Below are 14745 nucleotides of genomic sequence, written 5' to 3'. Positions count from 1 at the left end.
AGCTCCCGGCGCTATCCCCTCTCTGTGGGCCCCACCTCTCCCAGGCGCCGTTGCCGCTTTAAGGCCCCCCCCTCGGGCGCGCGCTTCAGGCGCGTCACCGCTCTGCCTCCGCCCTGCTCAAGGGGGCGCGGTCTCAGTCCAGCGCAGCCAATGGAAACGCGTGGTTTATGTGACGTCATCAGGGCGTGGCCGGGGCGGAAAAGCCGCTATGGCGTATCCGGGGCAGGTGCGGGAATGGGACCGGGAATGGGACCGGGACAGGGACCGGGATCGGGATCGGGACAGGGACCGGGAATGGGACCGGGACAGGGACCGGGATCGGGATCGGGACAGGGACAGGAACAGGGCAGGATAAGGGACCGGGACCGGGACCGGGACCGGGATCGGGACCGGGATCGGGATCGGGAATGGGACAGGGACAGGGACAGGGACAGGGACAGGGACAGGGACCGGGACAGGGACAGGGACAGGGACAGGGACAGGGACCGGGACAGGGATCGGGATCGGGATCGGGACCGGAGGAGTGGGAGCCGCGGCGGGGAGCCCGACCGGAGCCGAGGGGCGGAGACTGGGGACCGAGGAACGGGACCGGGACCGGGACCGGAGAGACAGCGAGGAGCGGGACCGGAACCTGGAGCGGCGCCGGGGGCCAGGGACCGGGATCGGGACTGTGACCGGGACCGGAATCGGGACTATGACCGGGACCGTGACCGGGATCGGGACTGTGACCGGGACCGGGATCGGGACTATGACCGGGACCGTGACCGGGATCAGGATCGGGACTATGACCGGGACCGGGACTATGACCGGGGGCTGGTCTGGGGGTGGGGGCCGGGGGACGCGCGCAGGGGGTCCCAGGTGAGTGACACGAGGTCCGTCCCCGTGCCCATCTCCGTGCCCGGTGTCCGGTGCCCGCCTCACACCGGCCCTGTCCCCTCCCCAGGGCTTCCCCGGCGCAGGACAGCCCCCCCCGGTCGGCCCTTACCCCGGGGGTCCCTACGGCGGGGGGCCACCCCCGGGACCCTACGGGCAGCCCCCACCCGGGGGTCCCTACGGAGCCCCCTACGGCGGCCCCCAGCCCGGGCCCTACGGCGGGGCAGCCCCGGGAGGTGAGTCCGGGGTACCCGGGGCAGAGGGGGAGCGATGGGGTCCCCAGCCCGCTGCGGGGTCCCCAGCCCGGTGCCCGGGGGGGAGGTGGGGGTTGAGGGGGTCCCCAGCTCAGCAGGAGCCACCGCGAGAATGAAATCGAATGTCCCAGTTTATAATTTTGAAATCCTGGAGGAGGAGGAGAAGGAGAAGGAAGAGGAGGAGGGAGAGGAGAAAGAGGAGGAGGAAGAGGAAGTGCCAGGCGGCCGTAAAACTTTACACCCGGCATCCGTCTCCCGGTGCTGCCGGGTCTGTGGGGCAGCGCCGTGCCTCCCTCTCCATCCCAGAGCTCCTGATTCCCAGCCCGTTCCCAGCTCCAGCCGCTCCATCCCAGCCCTTCCTGCCCCGTTTTCCCGGGATTTTCCCGGGCTGTAAAGGAGGAGAAGCTCTGCCCGGCCCTGGGAGCCAGCCCAAGCCCGTGGCCTGTCCCAGGGGAAGGTGACAGCTCCCATGGCCTCTCCCCGCGCAGGGAATGTCCCCCCAGGGGTGGATCCCGAGGCGTTTTCCTGGTTCCAGACGGTGGATACGGATCACAGCGGGTTCATCTCCGTCAAGGAGCTGAAGCAGGCGCTGGTCAACAACAACTGGTCCTCGTTCAACGATGAGACCTGTCTGCTCATGATCAGTGAGTTTGGCGTCTCCCTCCCCTGCTGCTGGTGTTAACCTGGTTTCTTTGGGTTTGGGGTGAAGCCCATCCCGGCAGAATTCCCTCTTTTCCCTGGGCGTCGCTCCCGGCTGGAGCCGGAGCTGGGCAAACCGAGCGGCTCCCAGGAGTGAAGCGCCCGAAATCCTGCTTGGGAGAGGAAATCCCAGCTCTGCACAAACCCCAGAGCGCAGAAAGACGGGGAGGGAAGGGAGGGAAAGCCCAGAAAACGCCGAGACTGCCCCAGAGCTTGCCCCAACCTCAGCTTTTGGTGCCGTCTCTTACCAGCCTTGGGGGCTGATTGGTGCCAGTCGATGGCCGTCCCGGCGAGGGGGGATTTTTTTGGGGATCAGAGCAGGATTCCAGGGAGCCGCGGATTCCCGAGCTCCCTGGAAGTTTCTGCAGCTTTTCCGCTCCTCCCCGCCCAGACATGTTCGACAGGACGCGGTCGGGGCGCATCGACGTCCACGGCTTCTCCGCCCTGCTGCGCTTCATCCAGCAGTGGAGGAGCCTCTTCCAGCAGTACGACCGGGATCAGTCCGGCTCCATCAGCTTCGGCGAGCTCCAGCAAGGTGCGTGAGGCGCCGGCCTGGCCTGGCCTGACCCACAGCCGCTGCCTGGCTCCGTTCCCAGCTGGAAACTGGGATTTCCTCCCTGCAGCCGGGCTCTGGGATCCTTTGGGATGCTTCCAAAGCAGCTTGGGGATTGTCCACTGGGTAAAGCAGGCTGGCACGGAGCTTCCCAGGGGACAGGAGGTGTTGAGCTGCAGCAGGGTTGGGGCACAGACTTCCTTCAGGAAGCCCAGGATTCCACCTCAGGGATGCTGGGGGATTTTTTTTTTGGGGGGGGGGGGGAGGAGCTTTGGGGTGTGTGTAAAAGGAAAAATGCCTGGAATTTGTGGTTTGATTCCTCTGGAGAGCCCTGCCCCGTGCACACCCTGAGTGGGAAATGTGGGAGCGGGAGCGTGGGACACGGGGGAGGAGGACACAGCCACTTCCCCCTCCCTTCGGGAAGGTTCAATCCCGGTTTTTCCTTGCTCCCAGCTTTCTCCCAGATGGGCTACAACCTGAGCCCCCAGTTCAGCCAGCTGCTGCTGGCCCGGTACTCCCAGCGTTCCCCCAGTCCCAGCATCCAGCTGGACCGGTTCATCCACATCTGCATGCAGCTGCAGAGCCTGACCGACGCCTTCCGCGAGAAGGACACGGCGCTGCTGGGAAACGTCCGGCTCAGCTACGAGGATTTCCTCACCATGGTGGTGACCCGCATGCTGTGACAGACCCCAAAGGATGGGAATTCTGGAGCTCTCCGGGAGCTTCAGCCGTCCTCATCTTCCCTCTGGGATGTGGCTGAGCACCCCACCACATCTCCCAGAGTTTCCCCGGCTCGGGGCTGAATTTCCAGCTCGATCCACCCCGAATCCTGCTGGGGTTTTCCTGGCTTGGATTCCTCGCGTCCGTTCTGTGGGGGTCGGGATGAACCCCGCGCCAAACTGGGGCAGCCAAACCAGCTTAGAGCCCGTGCCAGCCCCGAATTCCAGCCTCATCCCGAGGTGCCTGCAGCAGGACATCCCCGTTTCGGGGAGGAAAATGCTGAGATTTGGGTTTGGAAGCAGCAGGGAAGGGGAAAAGTGAGGGCAAAGCTCCTTGCTTCCCTCTCTGAGTGTCCTGGGATCGCATCCCTGCGTTCCTGGGGGTCTCAGCCCCGTTTTCCGGGGGCTGCTGGAGTGGGATGTGCTGCTGCAGCCCCACGGGATCGTCCCCTCGCTGTTGCCAATCCTGAAGCCAAATCCAGACCAAGTTTAGAGCTCAGTTTTTCCAGCTATGGAATAAAAGGCGTCGTGCTCCAGCTGCTCTGCGCTCTCTGTGTCCGGGGGGGCTCCAGGGGACCTCAGGTGCCTCCTGTCCCCCTCGGTGGCACCAGGGGACACGTCCTGTGCCTCTCTGCCTGCTCCCAGGGCTGGGCACCATTCCCTAAAATCGATCCCGAGGAATTTTGTGTCGAAATACGGAAAATGAAGGATTGGGGGGCTCCCGAGGCACAGAAGGATCCGACCAATGCCGAAGTTTCCTTCCCGAGTGACGTCCAGGGGCTGAACCTGGAATTTGCCTTGAGGAATCTGCAGGAGATTTGAAGGGATTCTTCGGGAATAAAAGGTTAAAAGGTCTGAGATGAGAGGGAAGAGCCCAACCTCGGTGTTTGCTGTGACCTCGGTGTTTTCCAGCCCCGGGCAGGACTGGCTGTTCCCAACCAGCCCCGAGCATTCCGAGGATATTTCTCCCCTGAGCATTTCCAATATTTCTGTTGAGTCAGAGCTCAGCGCTGCTTGGGCTTGAGGCAGAGGGGTTGGGGGCTGTAAATACATCTATAAATATATAGAAATGTACTTTATAGGTGTATTTGAGATAGTTTATACATGCATATATATAATATATTTTTATATATATTATATATATATAAACATATATAAAATACATATCTGTAAAACATCTAAAATCCATATATACAAAAATACACACACACATATATATACACACACACAGGTATGTTTATATATATACACGTGCATAAATATAAAACTGTGTTTCCATGTATATACACACATGTAAATATATATAAAGGTGTGTGTTTATATATATGATTACATGTAAATACATAATATGCATTATATAATATATAATATTTATAATATATATTATATATTATATTTTATATAATATAAAATATATGAGTACATGCAAATATATACGCATGTTATAGATAATATATATCATACAATGCATATAACACACATATAATATATATAACATTTTTATATGATAGGTATTATTTTATATATTATATATGTTATATATAATATGTATTAAATGGGCATGGTTGCATGTACATCTATACACATATAAAAATACAGGGTGTTTTTTGCATATATATCAATATACAGGTATATATATACACAGAGAGAGATGTGTATATATATATTGATATATATATATAAAAAGATTTTATATATATATATTAGGTGGAGTGTTCATGTCTGAACACAGGCACCTGTGTGTGTGTGTGTATATATATATAAAAAATTTATATAATTATATATATAAAACCCCAATTATATATATAAAATTATATACACACACACACCTATACACACCTATATCTCCATCTATACATATAAACACATTTAAAAAACAACAACAATAAAAAAAAATATATATATACACACAGATCCCTGCAGTTGCAGGACGCCGCCACCAGGTGGCATCGCCCCCCGCACTGCCCGTGTCGCCGCGGGGGTCCCGGGGGTGACCCCAGGGAGGGGACACGGGAAGGGACACGGGAAGGGACACGGGAAGGGACACGGGAAGGGACACGGGAAGGGACACGGCCCGCCAGGAAAAGGCGACAGCAGCCCCAGCGCCACCCCGGGCGCGCCACGGGGTGCCCGCGGGGACACGGGGGCTGTTGGTGACACGCCTGGGTGTGGTGGCGCGTCTCGCTGGGGTGGCGCTTGCAGCGGCGCGGCCGGGCCGCGGTGGCACACCCAGCGGGCACGGCGGCTGCGGTGGCAACGCCCGGCTGCGGTGGCACAGCTGGCCGTGGTGGCACGGCCGGCCCGCGGGTGACATCCCTGGCCGCGGTGGTGGCCCTGGTGGCCCGAGTGGCTGCGCGTGCCCGCGGCGTGTCCAGCGCTGGCCGCGGTGACCGGAGCGGCGGGGCCGGAAGGTGAACAATGAGCGGGACCTTATCTCACCCCCCCAGCCCTTCCCGAGGCCACGCTGGGCCCCCCCGGATGGGGGTGACAGGGGCCACGTGTCCCCCTCGGAGCACTGAGTCCACCCCCTGGCCTCTGAGCCTTCCATAACTTTATTTACAAACAATAAAAAGCAAAATAAATACAAAAAAAAAAAAAAAAAAAAAAAAAAGTCTTAAAAGTACAGCCCTTGGGTTGGGGGGCGGGGGTGGGCGGGGGGGAGGTCCCGGGCTGTGCTGGCTGCGTGGACCCCACCCGTGGCCCCCCCCAGGACGGGGACACCACGGGGCTGAGCCCTCCCTTGTCCCTGCTGTCCCCAGGGGGGGGTGGCAGGGCCATAGCACCATAGGGACGGGCTGGGGGGGGGGACGGTGGGGACCCCATCCTGGCCACACCCAGCCCTGGGGGCTCAGGGGACCCCCCCCCCCCGGTTTATTTCACACCCCCAGCTCCAGCGCTGCCCTGCTGGGGGGGGGCCAGGACGGGCAGGAATATGAGGGGGGGGTCCCTTCCCAACCCCATCCACTAGGAAAACCCAGGGGGAATCCCAAGGGGATTTGGCGGGGGGGGGATGCAGCTGCCTTTGAAGAGCCCCCCGGGGCCACCGCAGCGCCCAGCCGAGCCCGGGGCATGGCGGGGATTAGCGGGTAAATCCCACGGGAGACGGGAGCAGCCCCCGGAGCATCCCCCCAGGCACGCCCCACCGCACCCAGCCGCTGCGTCAGCACAGCGGGGACACGCGGCCCCCGCCCGGGGGGACACCGGCGACAGCGCCGGCCGGCTCCGGAGGGGCCGCGGAGGGGACAGGGACATCACTTGTGGGTCATGTCCTCCGTGCTGACGCGGCCCCAAACGCCCACCACGAAAGTCTCCACCTCGCACTCGTTGACGCCGCGGGCGATGCGAAAGTGGCCGCCCTCGCCCCACGCCGTGCCCCACGAGTTGGCCGCCGTCTGCAGAGGGGACAGGGGACACTCTCAGTGCGGTGACATCTCCACCCCCTCCCCCAAAGTCAAGCTGGACCCCGCGTGGGCGCAGGGGAGAGGCAGCACCCCGTGGGTGGGCAGCCCCAAACTCACCCCGAGCACTCACCCAGTATTTTTGGGTCCAAACTCACCCTGAGCACTCACCCAATATTTTTGCGTCCAATCTCACCCTGAGCACTCACACTCACCCAGTATTTTTGGATTCCAAACTGACCCCAAGCACTCACCCAGTATTTTTGGATCCAAACTCACCCCAAACACTCACACTCACCCGGTATTTTTGGGTCCAATCTCACCCCAAACACTCACACTCACCCAGTATTTTTGGATCCAAACTCACCCCGAGCACTCACACTCACCCGGTATTTTTGGGTCCAAACTCACCCCGAGCACTCAGACTCACCCAGTATTTTTGGGTCTGGCCATCAGGCAGCTGCTCCTCTCCCCACCTGCAGCGGGACAGACAGTGAGGGGCACCGCCAGGCTGTGGGATCCCCCCGCCCAGCCCCTTGGTGGGATTGCGGGATGCTGACCCTGCTCGTTTCCTGCCCCCGGCACCCCCCCCCCAGGGCCAGGCCGAGGTTTTGACATCCGCTCCCGGAACAGGGGCAGGAATATTTAGCCAGGGCGGGAGGAAGGAAACCCCGGCACTCACCCTGCTGCCCTCCCCGGGGCCCGAGGGAACGCTTCTCCCACCCAGACCGACCCTCTCTGCACCCCCCGGAGCCCCCCCGGGCCAGCCCCGCACCTACCCGGTGATTTTGACCGAGTGCGTCCCGTGTCTCTGGTGCTTGGGCCCCTTCCCCTCGGCCACCGGCGTGTGCCGATAGATCCCGCTCTTGTACATGAAGAAATCCTCGTGCACCTCCAGGATGGCTGCGGGGAGCGGGACGGGGGTTGGGGACATCGCCACCGCCCCCGAGGAAGGGGACGCGGGCGCGGGGGCACGGCGGGAGGGAAGGCGGCAGCCGGGTCCTCCCCGCGGCCGTGCAACAACGCTCGGAGGAGGTTTCAAAGAAGGTTAAACAAACGCAGCTGCCAAGAGGGTGATTAAATCTCAGGAGTTAATGAGCAACCCGGTGCCCGCTGGGGTGGGCAGCGTGACGGGCACTGGGGCAGCGATGCCCGGGCACGCAGAGGGAGCAGCCGAGGGGGGTTCTGGCTCCCACCGCAGCCCGGACACAGCGGGTTTTTCCCCTCCACCTTGCTCCCACAGCTTTTTGGGGTGCCTCCGCGCCAGCTCCTTACCTTGCACGGGGCCGTTCTCCAGCAGCTCCTTCATGATCTCCTTCTCCTGCAAGCGCAGAACCGGGTGGCAGCGGGGGGCAGCGGGGCCGGGACCCCCGGCACTGCCCTCCCCACCCGCAGGGAAGCAGCGGAGCTGCTCCGGCACCCGCGGGCGGCTGCTGCGGAGATGCCGGGCGGAGGAGCTGCTCCCCCAGGGCTCCGCACTGGGGTTTTCCCAGCCGCATTCCCGAACTCGGTTTTCCCAGGTAAGGCAGCCCGAGCCAAGCTCTTTCCCTCTCCCCGCTCCCCGCTCCGCCCCCGGGCCCGGCGCTCACGCTGGAGGAGAGGCGGTAGGCGGGGGTGGACTGGTAGATCTCGTTGGAATGGGTCTGGGGGTTGGGGCACCGCGCTGTCGCCTGTCGCTTGCCCCGGCCCGTGGAGCGGCTGTGCATCATGCAGGGCGGGGCCGCCGGCTGGCTCTGCTGGCTCGTGAACGGGTAGCACTCGTCTGTCACCACCCTGAGCACGGGGACGGCGGTGAAGGAGGGGAAGGACCGCCCGGCTCCAGCCCCATCCCAAACCCCAATCCTATCTCCATCCCAAGCCAAACTTCCAGCCCCATCCCAAACCCCAATCCTATCCCCACACTGGAGCTGCTCTCCACCCCCACACCAAATCCCTCTTCCATCCCCATCCAAAACCCCACTGTCAACCCCATCACAAAACCCACTTCCATCTTCTCCCCAAACCCCACTACCATCTACACTCTGACCCCCACTCCCATCCCAATCCCAAACCCCACTCCCATTCCAATCCCAAACCCCACTGTCCATCCCAGACCCCACTGTCCATCCCAGACCCAAACCCCACTCCCATTCCAATCCCAAATCCCACTGTCCATCCCAGACCCAGACCCCACTCCCATCCCGATCCCAAACCCCACTGTCCATCCCAAACTCAAACCCCACTCCCATCCCAATCCCAAACCCCACTCCCATCTCAATCCCAAACCCCACTCCCCATCCTGCCCTGACAGCCTTCAGTGCTCACTTGTCCAAGGAGCAGGATGAGCACAGGGATCTCTTGGGCTCTCCCCAGGTGACCAAAAGCTCAACCCTCCTTTATTCCACCCCATCCCATTATCCCATTATCCCGTTATCCCGTTATCCCACCCCGCTCACCCTCTCCTCCGCAGGTACCACCAGGCTCCGTCCAGGCGCCCGCCGCTGCAGCCGCGCTGGTTGCGGGTGTCACAGGACAGGAGGTTTTGGGGGGACAGGGCGGGGGTCATGTGTCCCATGGAGTGGATGGAGATGCGGTCCGAGGCCACGGCTGGGCAGGGGCGGGAGGTCAGGGGGAGGGATTTGCTCTCTGTCCCCGCTGTCCCTGCCCCGTCCCCGCTGTCCCCGCTGTCCCCGCTGTCCCTGCCCCGTCCCCGCTGTCCCCGCTGTCCCTGCCCCGTCCCTGCCCCGTCCCCGCTCACCGGCCGTGGAGAAGGCCCAGGAGCCGGCGCAGTTCCCCTGGTCCAGGGGCTCGTGGATCATCCCGGGCCACTTGGCAGCGGCATCGAAGTGTCGCGGCAGCACCTCGTTGGAGTCCATGTTCATCTGCGGGGCAGAGCCGGGGGGGCTGAGCCCACAGGAACACCCCCAGCTCCTCCTGCCACCCCAGCCGTCCTCTCAGATTGTCCCCAGACAGCTTCAGTGTCCCTCAGACCCCATGTCCTCTTCCTGCCACGCCAGCCGTCCTCTGAGCAGCATCCCCAGCCACTTTTAATGTCCCCCAGCCCCACTACATGACCCCATGTCCTCCTCCTGCCACCCCAGCTGTCCTCTCAGATGGTCCCCAGATAGCTTTAGTGTCCCCCAGCCCCACTACATGACCCCATGTCCTCCTCCTGCCACCCCAGCCGTCCTCTGAGATGGTCCCCAGCCAGGTTTTGTGTCCCCCAACCTCACTACGAGACCCCTCAGGACAGGGACGTCACCACGTGCACCAAAGGTTTGGGTTCAGGACAGGGACATCACCACAAGTGACAAAGGTTTGGGTTCAATACAGGGATGTCACCAGGAGCGACAAAGATTTGAGTTCCCCCTTTATCCCAGAAAGGCCACACGCCTCAATTTTCCCAAAATTTGGGCTCCACCGCCCCAGCAGCTCCTTAGAGAACGTGAGCACCGAGCGCCCTCGCCCCGGCCTTCCTGGGGGAGGACACGGCCACATCTCCCCGCTTTCTCCCAGCGCAGGAAGAGCATCTAAAAATTAAACCTCAGGCTCCGGAGCGCGGGGCCGGGCGTGCACCAAGCTCTGCCAGCACCCCAGGGACCCCCGGGTTTGGGTGCCCGGCCCGGGTTTGGGTGCGGGCAGAGGCGAAGCACTGGAGCAGGCGGCTCTGCTGAGTCAGCAGCGTTCCGATGGGAAACGAACGCGGAGGAGAGGGGGAAAAAACAACACTGGCAGCCCGGGGATTGTCCGGGGGAATTTGCTGAGCTGCTGTCTCCAAACACAAGGGCTGCCCGCTGCAGTCCTTTCCCTGCCTCCCCCCCGCCCCTGCCCATGGAAGCCCCTTCCCAGCGACGGGGAATCGCAGGGACAACCGCTGGCGTGCCTCAGTTTCCCTGCCCCGGGGTGGGGGACTCACGTGCATCTCGTTCATGTTCATGACGGTGGGAGAGGGTCGGAAGGTGCCCAGGCGGTGCCGGATGCCGTCCTCCAGGGTCATCCCCCAGAACTGGCTGTAGTTGGCGGCCCTCCAGCTGCGCGGGAAGAGGGGACGCGGGGCAGGGGTCACCCCAAAAATCACCCCCCCGCCCCATCCCCGCCGTGCCCGGTCCTTACCCGTAACTGCCTCTGTTGACGGCGTCGATCAGCTCGCCGTCCATCAGGCAGGCGTGCTCCTCGCACTGCCACTGCCCGCCGGGGCCGCAGGTGCTGCACAGGGGACAGAGAAATGATGTCCCCGAGGTGACCGGGGGGACCCTGAGTGGGCGCTGCCCCTCCCCAACCGGGCAGGAGCCAGGGGCTGGGGGCTGCTCCTGCCAGGGGTCACCAGGGCTCGGCACCTCGGAACGGTGGGCAGCCCTCTGGGTGACCCCAAGCGGCCTTTGGGTGACCCCGAGTGGCTTTTGGGTGACCCCGAGGGGCCTCTGGGTGTCCCTGGGAACTGTCCCCCCCCCACGTCCCAGCCCCCAGAGGGGCAGAAAGGCCATGAGACAGAAGATCAGCTGGAAATCTGCCAGGGCTGCAGACATCACGGAGGGGTTTGGACACCAGCCCGGGGCCGGGGGTCGGGGCTGGGTGTCCCCATGAGTCACCCACGGTCACCAGGTCACTCCTCCAGGGGACAGCCGGGCCGGGGGGGGGGGGGTGTGGGGGTGTGGCGGGTCCCCTGGGGAGCCCCGGGCTGTGCTCCCCCCGTGCAGTGAGCAATGCTTGGCATGCTCCCTCCTGCCCAGATCCCGGCACATTTCCCTTTTATGGAGCTGAGCGAGGCCGCAGCCGCGGCCCGCCGGACGCCCTCGTGCCAATCCCGCCCGGCAGCACCTGGATTCCAGCGTTCCCCCATCCATCCCCGAGCGCTCCCGGCGCTCTGGGTGACACCTGGGCGCACCTCGGGGTGCCGCCAGCTGGGTGCCAGCACTCCGTGTCACCCCGCCAAGGTTTTTGGCCCCCTGTCACCCCCTCCAACCACCGCGGGACCCCGGCAGGGGCAGGGGCGGGGACGATGCGCTGCGGAAATTCCTGTTCTCCGGGCGCCAAGCGCGGGGGAGGAGGGTTTGGAAGAGAAGATTTTCCCTCTCCCCAGCGCTGGTGGGAGCAGCAGAGACATCCACCTGCCTGGGGACATCGACACTCCCCGGGCATGGGGACACCCTCCGCCGCTGAGCGCTCCGCGCCACCACCCCGCAGAAACTCCCCAGCGCCGTGGGGAGGCTCGGGCCGGCTTTTCACCCGCACGCACACACATGTTCATGTTCACACACGTGCCCCTGCCCTCGCACACGCCCCAGACGCTGCCTTTGATTCCCGTTTATCTGCCGCATCGCCCCGCAGGGTTTAATCCTCGTCTCCGGCAGCTCCGCGCCGGCGGGTTCCCCTATCCCCCACCTCCGGATGCCAGCAATACCAGCATTCCCAGATAACCTCCAACTGCGAGCTCCGGGCGCTGCAGGCTCTGCGGCCGCTGGCACGGAACCGCCGCGGCTGCCCGAGCGTCCCGTCAGGCTTGGGCAAGCTGGGCTGGGACCAGCGTGGCCACGAAACCCCTCTGGGCCAGCGCGGGGTCCCGCCGGGGCGAGCGGCTCCCACGCAGGCATGCGTCGAAACTTGGGAGCGGCTCCAGGCCCTTGGCTCCGAATTTGTTGGAGCAAAGGCGTTTTGGCAGCGGCTCCCACCACCCAGCTCGGGCCCCGCTCTCCGCCGGGCCCCGGGGTTCACAGAGGAGCCCGCGACACCTTCCTCTGGCGACATGCTGGTGACATGCCCCAGGTGCCCACATGGCGTTCACTCACCACAGGTTGCAGTTCTCCCGGTACGTGGCTCCGGTGGGAAAATTGCGTCCGGCACGGGCACAGCCTGGGTGGGGATGGGAGAGCCCCTGGTGAGCGCTCGGGGGGTCCCACCGGCACCCCCAGTTTCCCGGGGGTGCAAACCAGAGGGAAAATCAACGCGGCTCTTCAATCCAGGCAGGAGCCCGGCTGCACTTTGGCACCCCCAAAGTTACGCTGGGGGTCACTGGGTGCCCCACGGGGCACTGGGGGGGGGAGCGGGGCTGGCTCCGGCTCGGCGCCGGGAGGGTTAAACGCGCTCAGCCTGGCGGGACAGGGATAAAGGGGCCGGTTGTGCCCGGGAGCTGGCCCTGCTCCGAAGGGACTTCTGAGAGAGCCTTGTGCTGCCAGCTGGGGGCTGCCCGTGCCCCCTCCTCGCCCCCGGCCGCCCCAGCTGCCGGCAGGGTTAAACCAGGGCCAGCATCTGCCTGCCCCAGACGTGACCGGGAGAGCCGGGGTGGAATCCCCGCCCGTCCCCGCACATCCCCGCATATCCCCGCACGTCCCCTCCCGTCCCCCGCCCGACCCCGCACATCCCCGCCCGTCCCCCGCCCGTCCCCGCCCGTCCCCCGCACGACTCCGCACGTCCCCGCCCGTCCCCGCTCTGCCCACAGGCGCTGCTGGAGCTGAACGGGCTCTGCGGTCACGGGCTGCTCCCACACCTCTTTTTCTGGGGGTCCATCCCCATTCCCGGGACACCCTGCAGGACTTCCCACAGCTTTGAGGGGTCCCACAGCTCTGCGGCGAGGGCAGGAGCGTGGGGTGCCACCACCCCAGGGAGCGCCAGCACCCGCGGCACCCTCACCTGAGGCTTTGGGGAAGGGCGCCGGGATGCCCAGGCAGTATTCCCAGAAGTCGGGGCAGCAGTCGGAGACGGTGCGGTTGCAGAAGAGGTCGCAGTAGCAGAGGGTGTCGTGGTAGGGCACGGTGCAGCCGTCGTCGCGGCCGTGGCAGCACACGTCCCCCCGCTGGCAGTAGGAGCCCCCGGCGTCGTAGACCCCGTGCTGGTACAACCCGGGGCCCAGCTCCCGGCGGGTGCGGACCCGGGAGGACGCGGCCACCGGGGCCACCTGGGCCACCAGCCAGAGGCACAGCAGGGCCCGCATGTCCCCGGCCATGTCCGCACAGCTGCAGAGGCAGGGCGGTGAGGTCGCGGGCTCTCCGCAAGCCCCGCGGCGCTGCGGGCGCTGCTCCCACCCTGCCCTCCCCAGGCTCCTCCGAGCGTTCCGGTTTTGTAACTCCCCTTGTGACCGCGCAGCTCAACCTCCAAAACACTCCTCGGCATCTCAGCGGCCCGGTGCCCGCCCACCCCTCGTACACCGGCTCCCAACACCACCCTGCCTCGGGAAGGGGCTCCCCGGGACGCTCGGGGGGGGGCTGCCCGGGTGCCGTTCCCATCGCCGCCCCCAGTCCCCGTCGCAGCGAGGAGCTGCCAGGTCTCAGCCCGCGGGGCCGAGGGGGGTGATGGGGACTCTGGAAAGGCTCCTGGGGACAATCCGGGGGGCACACGGGGCAGGACCCCCTCCTGCCGGGTCCCTCCCTCGGCCGTACCCACCCCACCTGCAGCGTGGGGACTCCCGGGATCCCGGTAAAGCGGGGAGAGGCTGAACCCACGGGGATCCCACGGGGTGGGACCCCCTCCCCATTCCCGGCCGTACCTGCCGCGCCCGCCGCGCAGAGACCCCGGGAGAGGAGCGGGGGGTCCGGCGCTGAGCTCCCTGACGGAACTCATGGGGCGGGACCCCCTCTCTAATCCCCCCTGGCACCCTCCCAGCCCCACCGCGAGCCGGTCCCGTACCTGCTGCCGCCGCTCCGCCGCCCCGCGCCCTCCGCCGGCCCCGCCGCTCCTTATAGCCGCGCCCCGGCCGGGGGGGAGCGGGGAGGCGCCGGGGCAGCCGCCACCGGCCCGGGGCGGAGCGCAGCGGGGCGGGGGTCGGGCCTGGGGCTGTGGAGAGGAGCCCCGAACTGGTGGCCTGGTGGTCCCGCAGTCCCCCGCGACACCTCTGTCCCCGCGGGGCCGGGGGTGTCCCCGGCTCCCGATCCCCCCCCCGGCACTGCCCTCGCCAAATGGGGGGTCCCGGCTGTGGTGCAGGGGGGAGCCGTTCTGGGGGGGGTTTCCCATTCCCCGGGTGTGTGGAGAGAAGGGGAAGAGGGGCTGGGGAGGGGGCGGCATTCCTCCCCCTCCCAGGGGTGTGGGCAGCTGGGTACGGCTGAGACTGGGACAGCCCAGGGCATGGAGCTGGTGTCACTGGGATCCAGTCCCAGCCCAGGGCATGGAGCTGGTGTCACTGGGATCCAGTCCCAGCCCAGGGCATGGAGCTGGTGTCACTGGGATCCAGCCCCAGCCCAGGGCATGGAGCTGGTGTCACTGGGATCCAGCCCCAGCCCAGGGCATGGAGCTGGTGTCACTGGGATCCAGCCCCAGGCACTCGCTCAGGGAGCAGGGCC

General features: G+C 64.4%; 2 protein-coding genes across 2 annotated transcripts; one reads left to right on the top strand and one right to left on the bottom strand.

Annotated features, from left to right (window-relative positions):
* The first annotated feature begins 173 nt into the window (after positions 1–173).
* On the top strand, positions 174–3634 carry PEF1 (penta-EF-hand domain containing 1). The gene is made up of 5 exons (XM_040086303.1): positions 174–226; positions 944–1109; positions 1616–1771; positions 2218–2361; positions 2833–3634. Exons 1-5 carry the CDS (start codon positions 209–211, stop codon positions 3060–3062), a joined length of 714 nt encoding a protein of 237 aa, XP_039942237.1. The 5' UTR covers positions 174–208; the 3' UTR covers positions 3063–3634.
* A 2135-nt stretch (positions 3635–5769) lies between these two features.
* Positions 5770–14106, bottom strand: TINAGL1 (tubulointerstitial nephritis antigen like 1). Its single transcript, XM_040086422.2, has 12 exons — positions 14096–14106; positions 13103–13425; positions 12262–12325; positions 10589–10681; positions 10392–10506; positions 9234–9357; positions 8932–9082; positions 8086–8269; positions 7772–7817; positions 7276–7399; positions 6927–6972; positions 5770–6490 (listed from the first exon to the last, which is right to left on the bottom strand). The coding sequence occupies exons 2-12, from the start codon at positions 13413–13415 to the stop codon at positions 6350–6352; spliced, it is 1401 nt and encodes a 466-aa protein (XP_039942356.1). The 5' UTR covers positions 13416–13425; positions 14096–14106; the 3' UTR covers positions 5770–6349.
* Between the last annotated feature and the right edge of the window lie 639 nt (positions 14107–14745).

Source organism: Hirundo rustica, chromosome 25 (genome assembly GCF_015227805.2).
Source record: "Hirundo rustica isolate bHirRus1 chromosome 25, bHirRus1.pri.v3, whole genome shotgun sequence".
Taxonomy (NCBI): domain Eukaryota; kingdom Metazoa; phylum Chordata; class Aves; order Passeriformes; family Hirundinidae; genus Hirundo; species Hirundo rustica.
Note: the sequence above shows the minus strand (reverse complement) of the source record. Positions and strands in the feature narration are given on the sequence as shown.

What these genes read in the sequence shown, in the direction of transcription:
- PEF1 (XM_040086303.1), top strand. An exon ending in GACCTGTCTGCTCATGATCA is followed by an intron (nt 1,772 to 2,217) that starts GTGAGTTTGGCG and finishes CTCCCCGCCCAG; the next exon opens with ACATGTTCGACAGGACGCGG. An exon ending in CTTCGGCGAGCTCCAGCAAG is followed by an intron (nt 2,362 to 2,832) that starts GTGCGTGAGGCG and finishes CCTTGCTCCCAG; the next exon opens with CTTTCTCCCAGATGGGCTAC.
- TINAGL1 (XM_040086422.2), bottom strand. Translation starts at nt 13,415, where the DNA reads ATGGCCGGGGACATGCGGGCCCTGCTGTGCCTCTGGCTGGTGGCCCAG. An exon ending in CTGGGCCTTCTCCACGGCCG is followed by an intron (nt 9,083 to 9,233) that starts GTGAGCGGGGAC and finishes GCCCCTGCCCAG; the next exon opens with CCGTGGCCTCGGACCGCATC. An exon ending in TGGTACCTGCGGAGGAGAGG is followed by an intron (nt 8,270 to 8,931) that starts GTGAGCGGGGTG and finishes CCCCGTGCTCAG; the next exon opens with GGTGGTGACAGACGAGTGCT.